Source organism: Triticum urartu, unplaced genomic scaffold (assembly GCF_003073215.2).
Source record: "Triticum urartu cultivar G1812 unplaced genomic scaffold, Tu2.1 TuUngrouped_contig_433, whole genome shotgun sequence".
Classification (NCBI taxonomy): Eukaryota; Viridiplantae; Streptophyta; class Magnoliopsida; order Poales; family Poaceae; genus Triticum; species Triticum urartu.
The window spans coordinates 43,145-59,479 of record NW_024114910.1 but is presented as its reverse complement, the minus strand read 5'-3'; the positions used below and the strand labels follow the sequence as shown (position 1 = coordinate 59,479).

Here is a 16,335-nt window from a genome sequence, read left to right as displayed (position 1 = left end):
ATATCCATCCAGCTCGGGAAAGTGTCAGAATAAGTGGTCGTAATAGAACTGCTGTAATAAGAAGGGCGGGGATAATAGCCGTAATAATAAGTGCGGGGAGCCGGGGATAATAGCCGTAATAAGTGGAGATAGTAAACCTTCTTGTTTGGTCTGTATTCCTCTCCAGTTGAGAAACCAAGAAACAAGAAACATTATTGGTAGCCTCGTTAGTAATGATCATATTATTATATCCTAGCCGTGCTCCAGGTAGCAGTGTACCACATGGTTCATCGAAGCTTTGCCAGAACAAGGATGAACTATTCACTTGGTCTCTTATTACCAAATTTCCGTTGTCAAGAACTTCAATTCGTATCGTGCACAAGTTGAGAGTCCTGGGCTTCTGCAACAAATTCACTCGTGGTTGTATGATTCATGTTATGGAACCAGTTAGCTGGTTGCCACGCAATACCAAACGTGTAAGGTTGGCAAACTTGCTCATGTCGGCCGGTAGCTCGCCAGAGAGAAGGTTGTTTGCCGCCCTGAACACCTGCAGCCCAGTTGCCGATGTTGGCAGGGGCCCAGAAAACTTGTTGTTCCCCATATCAATCCACCTGATGTTATCAGGTATCTTGGCCGGTAAGACCCCAGTGAAACCATTGCTCTCTATCACCAACGTGGTCAACTTCGGTAATGACCAAATTTTCTCGGGAAACTTGCCGTGGAAGCTGTTGTTGGAGATCATGAGGTTGTTCAGTCTTCAGTGAGACGCAGTCAATGAGGTTTTTCGGGAGCTCACCAGACAAGCTGTTGTTGGAGACCACGATGTCTTGGAGCATCCCGTTGGCGCAAAGTGATTTTGGGAGCGGGCCAGACAGGTTGTTGCTTGAAACCTCAAGGTTTGTAAGTGGCGAGTGCTTCCCGAGCTCTGGCGGGAGCTCACCGGAGAGCCTGTTTTCAAATAGCCTGAGGTCCCTGAGATTTGGGAGCATCGCTATGCTTGCTGGAATGATGGCGGTGAGCTGGTTGGTGTACATGAACAATATGCTCAGCTTCTTGAGGTTACCAAAGTCTTCCAGTATTTCTCCGGTGAGCAGGCTGTTGGACAGATCAAGCTCTATCAAATTCACCGCGGTTGTTTTGGGCGGCAGCTCGCCCGTGAGTCCGTTGTCGTACAGGTACAAGTACTCGAGCTTTTCATACTGCCATACCCACGCCGGGATCTGGCCGGTGAGCTCGTTATGGTACATGGCAAACACCGTGAGTTTCGCTAGGCTCGAGTAGGCCTTCGGGATCTCCCCGATCATGTTCATGCCAGACATCCATAGGTAGCTCAGGCCGGTCAGCTTGGCGAACTCCAGCGGCGCTGGCGCCAGGTCAAACGTGTTCGAGGCAAGCGCGAGCTGCTCGAGCCCGGCGAGCTTGCTTATCTCGGCAGCAGGGTACGCTCCGGTGAACTGGTTGGTCCCACGACACAAGCTGGCGTGGATTTCCCCACTGTTTCTTGATAGCTAGGAGGGTCAGGGTGGTTTGGTCGCCGGAGGTGGGCTGCGAGCTTGATTTGCAGGCCAGCAGGAGTAGGAGGACGGGGATGAGTAGAAGGTGGAGGCGATAGGGGCTCGACATTATTTTTGTCGGAAGCTAGTGAGCTTTGGTGAGGTGGGGACTGACGAGTCGAGCACTCATGTATAAAAAGGGTTGGAGCTCGCCGAGTCAAGTCGTCGGTCATCAGTCGTCGGTCATAGCAATTTCGATAAAAGTAGAGAGCGTGTCTAATGCATCAGTCCGCAGATGCTGATGCCATGTCGAAAAAGAGTCGATTTCTCTGAGTGCACTGTGATCCGGGATGAGAAAGTGACGCGTGGATGTGATGTATTCGCTTGTCCGGTGCATTGGTACTGGCGTGTAGAAAGTGATGAGCGGCCGGATTGGAAGAGTGTTCCAGTTTCTGAACTTCCTGTATTGACTGTTTACTTTGAACATTTTATATTTTGATAAAGGGTGTATGTTATTGACTAAAAGTAAAAGAAGCACAATGCATCGTTGCTGCACTGATCTCCTTCTTCACCGACAGAAATTCTTCTCTTGAAGGCCTATCCGTCCTCTTCTTTGGTCCAACTAGATCCCCTTCATATTTACGAGCACAACTCTTTCTCCTAAATGGGTATCGGATTGAGGAAAAGAAACGGTTCAATTCGTTATCAGATTGAGAGGCAAAGGCCGTGGGGACCGAGGACAAAGTGGTTACCGCCGCTACTCCTCACCTCACCGATCCCCTATGTTACGCCGCTGTTGGTCCTCACCTCAACGAGCATGTCTTGTTCGCTACGCTCGAGTGACGAGGTGATGGGAGGCAACAGAAACCGACGACCAGTGAGCAGTACTCTTGAGGCTAAATTTCATGTTCTGACCTTTTTTCGGAACTTGATCGAGATCTGACCCCACCTTGCAAAAAAATTGGGATCTGACCCTTTTTTTACTGCCAAGGTACATGGCGGTAGCGTACAACAGCCTACTGCCAAGGTTACTGGCGGTAGGGTTGCACACCCTACCGGAAAAATTTCCTAAGTATGAAATACAGTGCATACTCACACCTTGACGGTAGGGTTGTACAAGTTACCGCCAGCCTGCTTGGCAGTAAGGGTGTTTCCTACCATCAAGATCCCTGGTGGTAGGCTATACAACCCTACAGCGAAAGTGTCCGGCGGTGGCAAAAGGATTAGATCTTGAATTTTTTTTAAATTAAGGTTAGATCTCGATTAACTTTCAGAAAAGGGTCAAAACACGAAATTTTGCCGACGCTCGACATACACCCATGGGAGCCATGGATCGACGCCCGTGTGATCCTTGCATGTTGGCCCTATGCACATACATGCAACAAGCTTACGGCGATGGTGATGTATTGATGGTGATGTACTGAAACTTCGGAGCTGGATCAATTACTTTCCGAGACGGTGAATCTTCGGAGTTTACTCAGCGATGGATTGATTGATTCACTGCAAAGCTAGCTGTGCAACACATGCACGCGAGATACCAAAGCGATATATGGCCGCCGTTCTATATTTCTCAAAATCACGGGTGATTACACCAAAGTGATCTATGGCTGTTCTATTTTTTCTGGCTGCTTTTCTGAAAACAACTGGTGGTTCAGTTCATAGGGGAGCTTGATATGGATGTGTATTTTGATGACAGTGCACTCAAGAACTCACATGTTCGTGGATGAATTTACCTCCACAGGTATTGATAATTTTTGGTGTTTTTTTCCTCCTTAAGGGAGTTGGTATACTTCATCTTGCTCATATTGTTTTCAGGATGCATTTTTTTGTTCACGGTTGTTTCAAGATGGCAAAATTTTCCCAATGTGTGCCACAATATCTTTGAAATTAAAAACGACTTTGGGAAATTATGATTCTACTCTCAGACGTTCCGCTTGGAGCTCAGTCAAGACTCAAGAGATGCCATTGGTTGTTGGTGAGAATGCAAGCTCACCATAATGTTTATTTGATCACGATGTGTTTATGACGTGTCAACTATCCCCTGTCACTATATCGACATTCTTGCAAGTGGTTCAGATTCAAAATAATTTTACTCAGTGTATCATTGACAATTTCGTGATATAGTGCACATGTAAAGGATGTTGCACTGAACCTTCTCATATTCTTTTTCTAGACCAATTGAGAATATCACTAGACTTTTTCTGCACAACTTACACCCCTTCAGAATGAAATGCTAATCAGGGTGAATTGTAAAAAAAAAATCATTCACGTGAATTTTTGTTTGCTTATCTTATTTATTCCTAATGTTCAGGGCTTCAAGCTACCATGGTACAAAATGCAGGTCAGTTTTGGGGTCTGTAGATAGCAAATGCTTTCATATGTTGTTATTTTCTATTTTTAGGTCCTATGGGTCTTTAGATATTTTTTTTTAGAAAAGGAGGATGACCCCCGGCCTCTGCATCTGGGAGATGCATACAGCCACTTTATTGATTATTCTCGAGGACCTTACAAAGTATTACAACAATGTGCCTGAATCCACCATCTTGGCAACATATGCCGCTACTCCTATCCAAAATCATGAAGGGGTGCTAGCTGGGCCACTACCCAAACCACTCACCTAAGCCTAACATCAAAAGCCGGAAGCCGAAACTCATTCGGAAGCCCCAGCCGAGCCACATACCGGGTCTGGGGCACAATCCGGTCAGACACACTCGTGTGTCGTCGCCGCCATCTTCCATAGGTCTTCAGATCATATTGAGGCTTCTACCTTGTCTGGCCACTCTGCCATCGATGTCACCATGACGCCAGACAGCAACCTCCTCCTGCGCAAGCCCATCTCCGCGCATCGGACGCCGAGTCTCCACAGCGCCATGCCATCGATCTCCGCCGCCATCAATGTGTGAGATGAAACACCGCTCCACCATCCCTCCAGCCAGCACTTGCTCCAAGACGATGCCCCCAGAAGGGAAAGCGATAGAACGCCATCATCATCCGATCCGGAAGACCCAGATCTAGGGTTTCCCCCTGAGCATCCCGAACCTGATGGCGCAGACTGCCGACGATGTATCGGCAGTAGCTCCACCAGACGAGCGTCGCCTACGTCGCCGCCGCCTCCAAGATGAAGCTGACCAGAATGCATATGTCGACACCGAACCGCCGCCACTTCCACCGCCGCTTGAGTAGCCCCCGAGCAACGCCTTCAGGAAGGAGCACGCCACCGTGGTGTCGTCGTTGCTTGAACAGGGGGGTCTAAGGTTTTCACCTGAGCTCTTGGGAGGGGTGGAAGGAAGGAGGTCCTCTCCGAAGCCTCCAACGAGGGAAGCAACACCCAAAGGCACTGTCATCGGAGTGGCCGCCACGCCGGCCAAGAGATTCCCCCGGAACCCTTCCAGCCACCGGATCTGCAAGGCCAGCACCCAGAACGGTGACCGAAGCCACCAAGGGCCGGATCCGCTGCAGATCGGAGTAGATCGGGGTCAAGGACGAACATCACCATGGCCACCAACATCCAGCGAGGAACCGCCGCCGCAGCCGAAGCCCACCACCTCCCCGCCATCCACATGGCCAGGGAAGTGGCCCACCTGTCCACGCCGACGCCGCCCGCCGCCAAGCTGCGCCGCGTGCCACCAGCCATGGCCGCCGCCATGGATCCAAGCCGCAGGCGGGCCGCCAGCCGCGGGGCCCCGCGGGAGAGGAGAACCACGCCACGGGGGGAAGGCCCCGCCGCCGCCGCCACGACGCGGGCTTCGCCCGGTGGTGGCCTCCGGCGGCGGCGAGGGGATTAGCTGGAGAAGGGAGGCCCGGCGGCGGCGCGGTTGGGGGCTGCCGCCCGTGTCGCCTACCCTAGACTCATAGTTCCCCGGCCTCACGGTTGAGGACGTGAAGCAAGAATTAAGAAGGAAATCCCTTCCCTCTTGCCCGGCCGTGGGCAAAAAAGCCCCCGCGTCCCCCGCATCGCCCTCCCTGGCGGCGACGGGGGAACCCAGATCCGGCGCCTTACACCCTTCCCACCTCCCTCCCCACCTCGCCGCCACCGGAGGAATGGCCGGCGAAGCCGGCGCCGGCTCCCGGGATGGTGGCGGCGGGGCGAGACCGCTCCCTTTCGGTGGTGAAGGTCCGGTCTTTAGATATTGTATACTTTAATATGTTGTTATTAACATATACTCCCTCGGTTCCTAAATATAAGTCTTTTACAAATTCCAATATAGCCTACATAATGAGCAAAATGAGTGAATCTACACTCGTGTAGTCCATATTGGAATCTCTAAAAAAAACCTTGTATTTAGAAACGGAGGGAGTAGTTTTTATCGCACAATGACAAACACGACTTTTCTTTTTGACACAATGAGAAAAGAGACGAGCAAAGCTATAATTTCTCTCCGTTTGTTCATCTTTATAATTACACGTCCCTGAGAATTCATGATAGTCCCCGTCTATGATATGTCGGATCAGAATTGAAGATGTGGCATTGGCTTGCAAATGAACTATAAGTAAAAGATGTTTTCTTTGAAAATATATTTATTTATTGGGGGAATTAGAGAACACATGCGGTAAATTCTTCTCCCGTTTTAATGCACGGACATTTTTTGCTAGTAGATAAATAATGATTCTGGAGATTTAGTTGCAATCAAGACTATGCGATGGACACCAAGAATTCAGGTTGAACGCCCTCATCATCTTGGTTCGAGCTCTGTGAGGGACAAGTCGTTGGGCGACATCGCCTTTGGCCTGCTATCCCCAGTGAACCGGAACTGTGACGAGTAACCCTCCATGGCATCGATGCAGAACGTTGGCCTCGACGGCGCCTGCATAGACGACGTTGTGTTGCTGCTGAGCATGACGTGCACTGCCGACATGGTTGGCCGATCCGCGGGGTTGTCTTGGACGCAGAGCAGCCCGATGTTGACCAGCTTCAGCATCTGGCCTCCCGGAGAAGGGCCGCGCATGGACGGATCCACCAGCTTCTCGACTGTGCTAGAAGTCCAGTGCTCCCATACCTGCATGCATGTGCCAATATTGAATGTTTTATACTCACTCCGTCCGAAAAAACTTGTCCAAAACTTGTTTCTCAAATGGATGTAGGAGTATTTAGCAATAACTTGGTACTAGATACACCCATTTAAGGGATAAGCTTTTTCAAACGGATGTATATTGGTTAACACAGTTTTTGTGTTGGCTCCATGCTCATGTGATGAGGAGAGGAGCTTTTTAGTACTCACGAGGCTCAGGAGGTCAATGGATTGCTCCGAGTTAACGAAGCTGTTGCTCTTCCTTCCCGTGACGATCTCCAGGACCAGAACGCCGAAGCTGAATGCGTCCGACTTGACGGAATACTGCCCGCGCATCGCGTACTCCGGTGACATGTATCCGCTGCGTACGTCGTGTAAATAATACGTAAATAAATAAATGTTGTACTCTAATGGAGTAGAGTATTAACACATAACAGCCATCGTGCCAGCGAAATTCAGGCCGGATGTACTTACTATGTTCCGGCGATGTGGCTAGTGATGGCCTGCGACTGATCCCAACCGAACAGTTTCGCCAATCCGAAGTCCGAAATCTTAGGATTGCAGTCCGAGTCCAGGAGCACATTGCTGGCCTTGAGGTCCCGGTGCACGATCCTCGGCTGGGAGTCTTCGTGGAGGTACTGCAAGCCTCGAGCGATCCCGTTCACGATCTTCAGCCTCTTCCCCAAGTCCAGGTCTCTGCGTTTCTCATCATCTGCCAGCGAAGCAACCATCAAAATTCACTTCCCAAAACAGCTAGCTACGCTAGAGAGAGAGAGAGATAACTGATGCGATGGACGTAACGTACCAAAGAGAAGGGTGTCCAGGCTCCCATTCGGCATGTATTCATAGACGAGTAGCTTCTCCGGTTCTTCCAAGCAAACGCCAACCAGCCTGACAAGATTCCTGTGCTGAAGCTTAGCGAGTAGAACCAACTCCGTTTTCAGCTCTTCTATTCCTTGCGTGGAGCTCTGTGAGAGCCTCTTCACTGCTATTTCTTCACCTTCATGAAGGACTCCCTGTGCGATCCAACACACTTACTCCCCAATAAAGATGTTCAATTTGCATAATTCCCATGTTACTAAGAATGTATGATCGGCACCTTGTAAACCGCCCCGAACCCTCCTTCCCCAAGCTTGTTTCTTTCAGCGAAGTTATCTGTTGCAGCCCGTAGCATCGATAGGTCAAGGAGGAGGGAATCGATGCTTTGGATGTCATCTTGGTTAATTGAATCTGTTTCAAGAGGACAAGTGCACAATGATCAATATAGTTTTGGAGTAGAATCCACTGGCTCATCAAATATGTGTGCATATTTTTTCCTTGTATATAACACACTAACACACCTAATTTTTCAATGCTGGCAGGCCAAAGTAGAAATACTAGGAACTATGGGGAGCTTTTGTTGGGTAAAATAACAGTGTGCAAATAAAAGGACATTTGCATGCTTAAGAGAATCTACAACCATCTATAGCCATAGCCCCCATGTCTGCCCCAAACGTCTGAGCGGCCTGCCCGGTCACTGCCCGAACAAAAAAACGCCACCTAACCCGATGGGGCACATCCAGCCCAAACGTCTGGGCTGACCGACAACCCCCATACCCGATTCATATGTGAGGCGGATATGGGGACACCCAGACGCATCCGGACGGGTCCGTCACGTAGGACTGACCACAAGGGCCCGCACCAATTCGCTTGAAGATGTTCCCCTACTTGCCTGACCTGCCATGTTCCTGTTCTCTTTTTTGCCTCATCGACACAACTGCCACCGTAATTTCGCTGCCATTAGTGCTCCACCATTGGCCCCAACCCACAACACCGTCAACCGTGCCACCATCGGACAAGGTCGCCGCCACCGGACGCGCACCGGTATGTCCAACTCCCTCGGATATACACCTCACACTCTATGTGTCTGATGAAATGTCTGAGCAGTTTTTTGATTCTTTTGGTAATTTGTAGGTCACCGATGGATTCGTCGTAGAGTGATGGCTATGGGAACACAGACCTTGATGAATTCAGATTCAGCGAGTTCATCGGTTCGTCGTATGCAGACGAGGAAGATGCTCAAGTGATGATGATGACGAGCATCCAAACGGAAATGGAGAAGGTAGAGGAGCGTGTAATGAACTTCAATGGTTCCATAAAGGGCCGGAGAGTTATTCTCCAGGATAGGATTGCCGGTGCATGTCTTATGTACATGGAAAACTTCACGCTGGACTCAATATACTATGAAGGTTTCTTTCGACATCACTTCTGGATGAGTAGAGATTTCTTCTTCGGCGTAGTGACTATTGTGGAAAAGGCTGATGACAACTTCAAGCTGAGAAAGGATTGTTGTGGAAAACTTTCTCTCCCTCCCCTTAAGAAATGCACGGGTGCTCTCAGAATGCCTGCTTATGGTAAGGCCGCCACTGCCATTGATACTGAAATCTGGAAGGGAAAGACCACGGTCTTGAGCACCACGCTGCAATTTGCATGCATGGTGAAGATGTTTGACGCAGAGTACCTAAGAGGCCAATTGTGTAGGACACAGAAAAATTGCCCAAAAGGTTTCCAGGGTATGGATGGTTGAATTGGTTTCATGCATTGGCAATGGAAGAATTTCCCAAATGTTTTCATGGGCACTACCAAGGTCACATCAAAGAAGACACCGTCATACTTGAAGTAGCGGCATCAATGGACTTGTGGAATTGGCATGCTTTGTTTGGCATGGCTGGTTCTCACAATGATATCAATGTGCTCTAGCAATCTCTTTTGTTTAAGAGACTTTGTGATGGGGAAGCTCCGCCGTGCAACTACACCTCAAAGGCCACAACTACAATATGAGATACTACCTTGCCGATGGTAGCTGCTATGGAGCTACGATAGAGCATCATTGGACCGCCAAGGCTGCATTGGAGCATCAAAACTGGCTGCCAGATGTTGTGTGGGAGCATCGTCCATGGTACATACAAAGGTGAGGGCCGCTGAGACCAAAAGGACAGTCCGGTGAACGACGACACTACACTACCGGACACTGCCGGCCGAGGAGGAGCTTCTGTGACCAAAAGGACACTCCCGCGAACAACGACACTGCATTATCGGTCGAGGAGTAGTTCCTGCTTGAACGACTGGGCACTGCGATACAAGGTTGGAGGGAGCCTTCATCGCGCCTGCTGAGATGTGACGCGAGAGGATGATGTGAAGAGAGACAAGGAAGACGCGCTGGTGCTAGCACTAGTAGAAAAAGGGCCTTCAGTCCCAGTTCATAAGGGCCTTTAGTCCCGGTTCTGGAACCGGGACTAAAGGGTCGGTACTAATGCCTATCTCTTTAGTCCCGGTTCAATTCAGAACCGGGACTAAAGGGCGCGGCCATGTGGAGCTCCAACTTTAGTCCCGGTTGGTAACACCAACCGGGACTAAAGGAAATTTTATGATTTTTTTTTTGAAAATTTTTTTTGAATTTTTTTTTGAATTTCAAATTTCTGAATTATTTTAACCTCTAGTCTGTAATCATCACCCCCTCATCACTTCTCAATTTATCCTCTAATCACCCCTCATCATTCCAAATCATCTAACTTCCCGAACGGTCATCCATCCTTTCACTCCCCCAGCCTGAGCACGCTTAACTTCCGGGTTCTATTCTCCCTCGCTCCAAGTCTGCACTTGTTGTTTTCCTGACAATATTAAGATGTCAATCCTATTAACCTTCAGGAATTTTGCTTGAGCATGAAGTTACACATTTCATAGTTTTATTTTGAAACTATTGTTTTAAAAAACAATAATTATTTAGTAACACTAATATTTCTTGAATAATTAGTTTGACCATTGTTTGACCACAGTTTGACCACAGTTTGACCAGATTTGACCAAAATTGAAATAACAGAAATAATTATTTAGTAACACTAATATTCTAGAATAATTAGTTTGACAATTGTTTGACCACAGTTTGCCCACTGTTTGAATTTTTTTCGATTTTTTTCACTCTAGATCTTAAAAGCCCCGTAACTTTTTTTCGGTTTTCGAGTAGATGATTTTTCATATAATTTTTTTTCATCCGAGTTAGTATGCAAAAGTTATGCCCATTTTTACAAATTTCAGAGAGATTTTTCAAATAAAGTCAAAATTCATATTTGCAAATTTTCCCAACAACTAGACCACATATCAGATGGGAAACTTATTTTCTATTATTTTTTTGACATTTCCATCATTTTCTTTTATTTTTTTTAAAACTGAAAAGGCGATCCACGGGGGGGGGGGGGGGGGGGGGGGGGGGGGGGGGGGGGGGGGGGGGGGGGGGGGGGGGGGGGGGTAGAGTTTGAAAATGGGACCTTTAGTACCGGTTCGTGGCACGAACCGGGACTAAAGGTCTCAACCCCATTAGTCCCGGTTCGTGCCTCAAACCGGGACTAAAGGTCTAATCTTTAGTCTCGGTTTGAGGCACGAACCGGGACCAATGGTTGTGGGCCAGGAGCGAGGCCCATTGGTCCCGGTTCATCCCACCAACCGGGACCAAAAGGTCCAGATGAACCGGGACCAATGGCCCACGTGAAGGAAATATGCCCTAGAGGCAATAATAAAGTTATTATTTATTTCCTTATATCATGATAAAAGTTTATTATTCATGCTAGAATTGTATTAACCGGAAACATAATACATGTGTGAATACATAGACAAACAGAGTGTCACTAGTATGCCTCTACTTGACTAGCTCGTTAATCAAAGATGGTTATGTTTCCTAACCATGGACAAAGGGTTGTCATTTGATTAACGGGATCACATCATTAGTTGAATGATCTGATTGACATGACCCATTCCATTAGCTTAGCACCCGATCGTTTAGTATGTTGCTATTGCTTTCTTCATGACTTATACATGTTCCTATGACTATGAGATTATGTAACTCCCGTGTGCCGGAGGAACACTTTGTGTGCAACCAAACGTCACAACGTAACTGGGTGATTATAAAGGTGCTCTACAGGTGTCTCCAAAGGTACATGTTGGGTTGACGTATTTCGAGATTAGGATTTGTCACTCCGATCGTCGGAGAGGTATCTCAGGGCCCTCTCGGTAATGCACATCACTTAAGCCTTGCAAGCATTGCAACTAATGAGTTAGTTGCGGGATGATGTATTACAGAACGAGTAAAGAGACTTGCCGGTAACGAGATTGAACTAGGTATTGGATACCGACGATCGAATCTCGGGCAAGCAACATACCAATGACAAAGGGAACAACGTATGTTGTTATGCGGTCTGACTGATAAAGATCTTCGTAGAATATGTAGGAGCCAATATGGGCATCCAGGTCCCGCTATTGGTTATTGACCGGAGACGTATCTCGGTCATGTCTACATTGTTCTCGAACCCGTAGGGTCCGCACGCTTAAGGTTTCGATGACAGTTATATTATGAGTTTATACGTTTTGATGTACCGAAGGTTGTTCGGAGTCCTGGATGAGATGACGGACATGACGAGGAGTCTCGAAATGGTCGAGACATAAAGATTGATATATTGGAAGCCTATGTTTGGATATCGAAAGTGTTTCGGGTGAAATCGGGATTTTACCGGAGTACCAGGAGGTTACCGGAAACCCCCAGGAGCTATATGGGCCTTAGTGGGCCTTAGTGGAAGAAGAGGAGAGATGGCCAGGGCTGGGCCGCGCGCCCCTCCCCCCTAGTCCGAATAGGACAAGGAGAGAGGGGGCCGGCGCCCCCCTCCTTCTCTCTCTCTCTCTTTTCCACCTCGCGAATCCTATTCCAACTAGGATTGGGGGAGAAGTCCTACTCCCGGAGGGAGTAGTACTCCTCCTGGCGCGCCCTATGATGGTCGGCCGGCCTCCCCCTCTTGAACCTTTATATACGGAGGCAGGGGCACCCTAGAGACACACAAGTTGATCCACGTGATCAAATTCTTAGCCGTGTGCGGCGCCCCCTTCCACCATAGTCCTCGATAATATTGTAGCGGTGCTTAGGCGAAGCCCTGCGACGGTAGTACATCAAGATCGTCACCACGCCGTCGTGCTGACGGAACTCTTCCCCGACACTTTGCTGGATCGGAGTCCGGGGATCGTCATCGAGCTGAACGTGTGCTAGAACTCGGAGGTGCCGTAGTTTCGGTGCTTGATCGGTCGGGCCATGGAGACGTACGACTACATCAACCAAACGCTTCCGTTGTCGATCTACAAGGGTACGTAGATCACACTCTCCCCTCTCGTTGCTATACATCACCATGATCTTGCGTGTGCGTAGGAATTTTTTTTGAAATTACTACGTTCCCCAACACCACGTGGCTCGGCCGGCCCCCTGGGCTCACGAACCGGGACCAATGCCCCCACTGGTCCCGGTTCTGGACTGAACCGGGACTAATGGGCTGACCCGGCCTGGACCAAAGCCCTGTTTTCTACTAGTGTACACACACTTGTATTAGATGGCAGCGCAGGTGGCTGATCTTTCCAAAAATCAGCCGGCTAACGCATAGGAGCTGCCAAAAATAAATGTTCAAATAAGTGAAGTTTCTTCCAATTCACAGGAATGATAAGCTGGCCTGTTGGCGTCTTTCCTATCGACCCCGGTTCGAATCCGGTAGTTAACAAATAATTTTTTACTCACTTTAATATGAATAGCGGGTTATTACCTAAAAACAGAGAGGGTTTCTGTAAATATGCTAACAGTGAATGGGCAGAAGCAATTCATACTTTATTAATAGGTATAGATTAGGAGATCAACGTCAAATTTTTGTAAATTTAGGTAATCACTAGCTATGCCCGTTGCAAATGGAGAATTAATTGACATGTTCACAAAAATGTATATCAATGCAACATGACAACATTAGGACGGTTCCACTTGACGGAAGCAGTGATACGCATGTCGAGGTTGAAATCTACTCCCTCCTTTATTGTGGTTATCTCACGAAAGTATTAAAAAATGAAATATTAACACAAGATTTGTGGACTCCGGAAGGATTAATACATTAATTTTAGTGTCTCCTCATAGCAATAATCCTGAAATCCGGTCTTACTCACAAACCCGCTTAATTTATATTGACATAACCGTGCATGCAAATCCAACAATTTTATTTATATAGATCCAATCAGTCATGGTAGCCCGAATCCATTTAATTCCTTCGCTCCCTCTGTTCCTAGGTTCTTGAAGTGGCTTCCCGGTTTCCATACAATTTGCAAATGTATATAAATTGATGTATTCTTGTGCAAACAGTCGAAGCGAGACTTTTTAATTAAATAATAAACCTATTTTTTAGCATAAGCACATGCTAGGTCAGCTGAGTTCTAATCTCATAAAGCACAGACTTTTTGCTACTCCTTGCAGAAAAAGGGTGCAGTGCATGCTCCCCTAACATATTATATATATATATATATATATATATATATATATATATATATATATATCAAATTTAAATGGGGTAAACACACACACACACACATTGCTACTCCTTAGTCTTTAGAAAAAAAGAGGTGCACTGTAGGCCCTTCTGACATACTTTATTTAACATATGTAGCCAATTTAAATGAGGTAGAAAACATTTAATATTTGAATGCAATTAATTAGGTTAAATGAGGTCATGCCATAAAAATAATTTTATATTAGTTTACAGGAGAACTAATAGCATGGTTGGAACTAAGCATTTTTCTGGTCAAACGACATATATAAATTATTTTAATCCGAGGTACGGTTGCAAAGTGATAGCATTGATCATCTTAACATATTATCTGTAAATAATAAAGAGCAGAGACCTAAACGGGCTGAAAATAGAGTGAACTGGGCCTACGATAGCCGAATTGAAATACTAACCAGCGCCAAGATGCTCGCGATAGTGGATACAGAAGTTGTGCCGAAACCCAACAGATAGAGAGAAAGAAGAGGAACTTAATACTGGACCGCGGGTTATTTAAAAAACATCAGGAGCCTTTTATAAAACTAGGATGGCTGAAGTGTAGAAATACCCGGTACTTTATTAGTTATTAACTGTTGATTTTGGTAAATATTTTTCATATAAGGGTTACCTTAGCTTGCAATTCAATTGAATAAAAATAAACTCAGCTTACATTGTACTGACGGCTTTCTCTTTGCCAGTTTTCTCCTCCAAATGCAAACGCACGTTGCAATGAGAAGGAGTAGTGCAGGAGCTATAGGCAGTGTAATGGCCAAGACCAAATCTGTCCTCCTATGTCTAGTTTCTCCTGCAAACAAATACAGTAATATGTGGATTTCAGACGAGGCCCATCTTAATCATAGCCACCAATCATGCATGAAGGAACAACCATAAGTGCCAGCGGGAGGGGTCACTTGTGTTTCTGAAACTCACCTTCCCCGGTCACCGCGGGCGCCGGTGCCGGCGCCGGCGAAGGTGGCAACACGGCCGGGAGTTGTAGCAGTGGGTGCCCAGAGAAGAAAGAATACGTCTCGAACCGGAAGTTGCAGCGCACACCGAAGACTCTCCCGCCTGGCTTCCCGACAAAATACTCGGCGGTAAATTCCCCAATTATGTCCCGGTGGCAGGTCCGGCAGTCGGCCGCCGTCATGTCCGGCGTGCACTGCGCCAGCGAGTAAATCTTGGGGTAAGCCTTATCGTACCCCTCCCCCTCCTCCCCTGTGCCGAACCGCCGGGTCGGGTCCTTGGCCGCATAGTCGGCGGTGGCGTTGACGAGCCGGCCGGAGGCGGCGTCAAACGCCGCCGCAGCCCCCACGCTGACGTTGTTATAGTTAAACGCGATGAACACCTCCGCGCCGTCGTCCTCGTTGGCACTGGCGAGGAAGTCGTGGTTGGAGTAGTGGAGGATGCAGGGGTTGTCGAACATGGTGGCGCGCATGTTGAAGGCGCAGAGCTGCTGCGCGTTCTGGAAGGCGGCGGCGACGCACGCCGCGCAGGAGGAGGCGTTGGTGTCCCCGCGGCAGAGCGCGAGAGCGTAGACGACGTCTGGTGCCGTACCGGCGGAGCCCTTGCCGAAAAGGGCCGGGGACGCCGAGGCGTTCCTGGGGAAGCCGCTGGCGAGGACGCGTATGTTGGCTTGGTAGGCGCTGCCCTCCGTGTAGTTCCCGGCGGTGGTGTCGCAGAGCTGCCATGGCAGAGGCTGTGCTACGGTGAGCGGCGCGAGGAGGAGGAGAAGGGCGGCGAGGTAGCCGAAAAGAGCAAGGGGGCGTCGCTTGCGCATGAGCATGGCCACCATCGTCATGGAGCCGATGGGAGGTTATGGAAGAGCGAACAAAAAGGTATCCTCCAGTAACTAAATAGAAGAGCGACAACTGTGGGTTGACGTCCGACAGACAGCGAAGAACGAACTGTTGCTGCCTTGGCGCAGCAGGCGAAAAAAGTAGGATGAGTGCAGTGATCAGGAGAAAATGAGCGGACGCGGTTAGGCACATGGAATCGGTCAAGTGAGGTGGCTTCTGAATTTATTTCTTTGTATTCTGGTATAGCGTACTGATGATGGTACGGTGATGGATAGCTACGGCCTAACCTGACGGTCATGAATCATGATCCATCACAAAGAAAACTTGGAGACAAGGCAAATAACCAGGATGATTCACAATTTATCTCACTAGCACAGTGGCCCGCTCGATGCGCGGGCTGGAATTTTATGAAGTTTATATGTGTGGGCATTTGTGGGGCACCTCCTTTACTGTTCTGAAAATGTTAGGAAGTTAATGTTTTTATATTCCATTGTCTCTGCTAAATTGAATATCATTAGAATGCAAACTTATTAAAGGCCTCTTGGGTATGCATGATTTTAAAAGATAATTTTGTATGCAAGTTTAATATAGAGGACCGGTAAGCATAATATTTTTGTAAATATTTTTCTCGCCTACATGACATAAACCTAAGCCTACACCCACCCTATAGCACTGGTAGAAAGAGGGCCTA

General features: G+C 48.0%; 2 protein-coding genes across 2 annotated transcripts; both read right to left on the bottom strand.

Moving 5' to 3' along the window:
• Positions 1–367: 367 nt before the first annotated feature.
• LOC125527669 (receptor-like protein 52) lies at positions 368–4,816 on the bottom strand. Its single transcript, XM_048692183.1, is given in 3 exon segments — positions 368–742; positions 744–1,473; positions 4,602–4,816. Coding segments are annotated over 3 exon segments (1,278 nt in total). The 3' UTR covers positions 368–409.
• Positions 4,817–6,017: 1,201 nt separating this feature from the next.
• LOC125527671 (cysteine-rich receptor-like protein kinase 10) lies at positions 6,018–15,631 on the bottom strand. The gene is made up of 7 exons (XM_048692185.1): positions 14,779–15,631; positions 14,519–14,653; positions 7,581–7,711; positions 7,287–7,497; positions 6,956–7,193; positions 6,692–6,842; positions 6,018–6,469 (listed from the first exon to the last, which is right to left on the bottom strand). Exons 1-7 carry the CDS (start codon positions 15,629–15,631, stop codon positions 6,146–6,148), a joined length of 2,043 nt encoding a protein of 680 aa, XP_048548142.1. The 3' UTR covers positions 6,018–6,145.
• Positions 15,632–16,335: the final 704 nt, after the last annotated feature.